General features: G+C 32.8%; 1 protein-coding gene across 1 annotated transcript; it reads left to right on the forward strand.

The window, feature by feature from the left end:
- The first annotated feature begins 446 nt into the window (after window positions 1-446).
- Window positions 447-964, forward strand: LOC116133333 (signaling peptide TAXIMIN 2). Its single transcript, XM_031419047.1, has 2 exons — window positions 447-639; window positions 729-964. The coding sequence occupies exons 1-2, from the start codon at window positions 542-544 to the stop codon at window positions 850-852; spliced, it is 222 nt and encodes a 73-aa protein (XP_031274907.1). The 5' UTR covers window positions 447-541; the 3' UTR covers window positions 853-964.
- The last annotated feature ends 387 nt before the right edge of the window (window positions 965-1,351 follow it).

Below are 1,351 nucleotides of genomic sequence, written 5' to 3' on the forward strand. Positions count from 1 at the left end.
GTTCTCAGATTGCTTGAAGAGCCCACTGGATCATATCTTATTGGGTTCTACACTAATCTCTTCAGCTTCGGCCATTTGTAGAACCAGATCAATTTACACCGCCCAATACCCACCTTGTTGGTTATTCTTTGAAGTTTGAACATTGAAACAATAACAAAAAAACATGTACAAGAACTGAAGAAGTCGTCTTCACACGCTAGTGGCGGTCGCATTTTGACATGGACCCGGCTGGTGGAAACCATTGAAGCAAGAACGAAGATTCTCAACAATACCCTAATCCCTAAAATACCCATTGACTTCATGCAATAAAAAAAAAAAAAAAGTGTAAAACCCAATCATAACTTCCCATTTGGTAGTTTCACAAGGACACTTTGGTCAATGTGATGAAGTAATGGAACGTGGTAGTTACTTATATTTGATTATACACCGCGTTACGTGAAGTCGAAGTAGGTGGTTTGATTTCGCGTAAACTTATAAAACAAATACAATTTCTCTCTTACAATTCAAAATCACAGAAAGAGAGAATCCAATATACAGGAAAATGGGAGATTGCCGGCCATTGGGTTTCTTGCTGGGGCTTCCTTTTGCTTTGGTTGCATTGATTTTATCTCTTGTTGGCGCTGTGGTGTGGATCATTGGGTAAGTTTTTAATTAAATTTCTTCCTTCAATCATGTCTTTCTTGTTTCTTTTGATCTTATTGGTTTTATATTTGATTTGTCAATGGCAGAACTGTATTGAGTTGCTTGTGCCCATGCTGCATTTGTTGTTCTGCACTTGCAAACTTCGCGGTGGATCTGGTGAAGCTTCCTGTGAAAATATTGAGATGGTTCATTCATCAGATTCCTTGTTAATTGATTAGATGCAGTATATTTTCATTTGTTAATTTATGGGTTTTGTGTTCAAATAAGATTTGTTTATGTAATTACAATTCATACAGTAACATGATTTCGAGCATTTGATGCCTATTTGTATGGCTATAAACCCAAGTGTTGTTTTCATCTTTGATTTTCAATTATTGTGTCACTAATTTTGATGAGTATATTTTTACAAAAATATCCATTATTATTTATTATATTATATGATTAGTTATGAGATCACATGTTCAATCAAATATTCAAGGGAATTATGCTGAATATAATTATGTATGAGATCTACAATTAATATTCAATACTTAATTATCGTAACAATGATTTAAACCAACATAATAAAAGAAGGACAAATACACTTATCATAATACTGATCACATTAATTTACGATAAACTTATCAAACTCTAATTTAACTTTAATAAGAATCACAAATTTAAATTCCCACTACTAGGATAACATAATTTTCTAATCAAATAATAACCT

Source organism: Pistacia vera, unplaced genomic scaffold (assembly GCF_008641045.1).
Source record: "Pistacia vera cultivar Batoury unplaced genomic scaffold, PisVer_v2 Contig1079, whole genome shotgun sequence".
NCBI lineage: Eukaryota > Viridiplantae > Streptophyta > Magnoliopsida > Sapindales > Anacardiaceae > Pistacia > Pistacia vera.

What these genes read in the sequence shown, in the direction of transcription:
- LOC116133333 (XM_031419047.1), top strand. Translation starts at nt 542, where the DNA reads ATGGGAGATTGCCGGCCATTGGGTTTCTTGCTGGGGCTTCCTTTTGCT. An exon ending in GCTGTGGTGTGGATCATTGG is followed by an intron (nt 640 to 728) that starts GTAAGTTTTTAA and finishes TGTCAATGGCAG; the next exon opens with AACTGTATTGAGTTGCTTGT.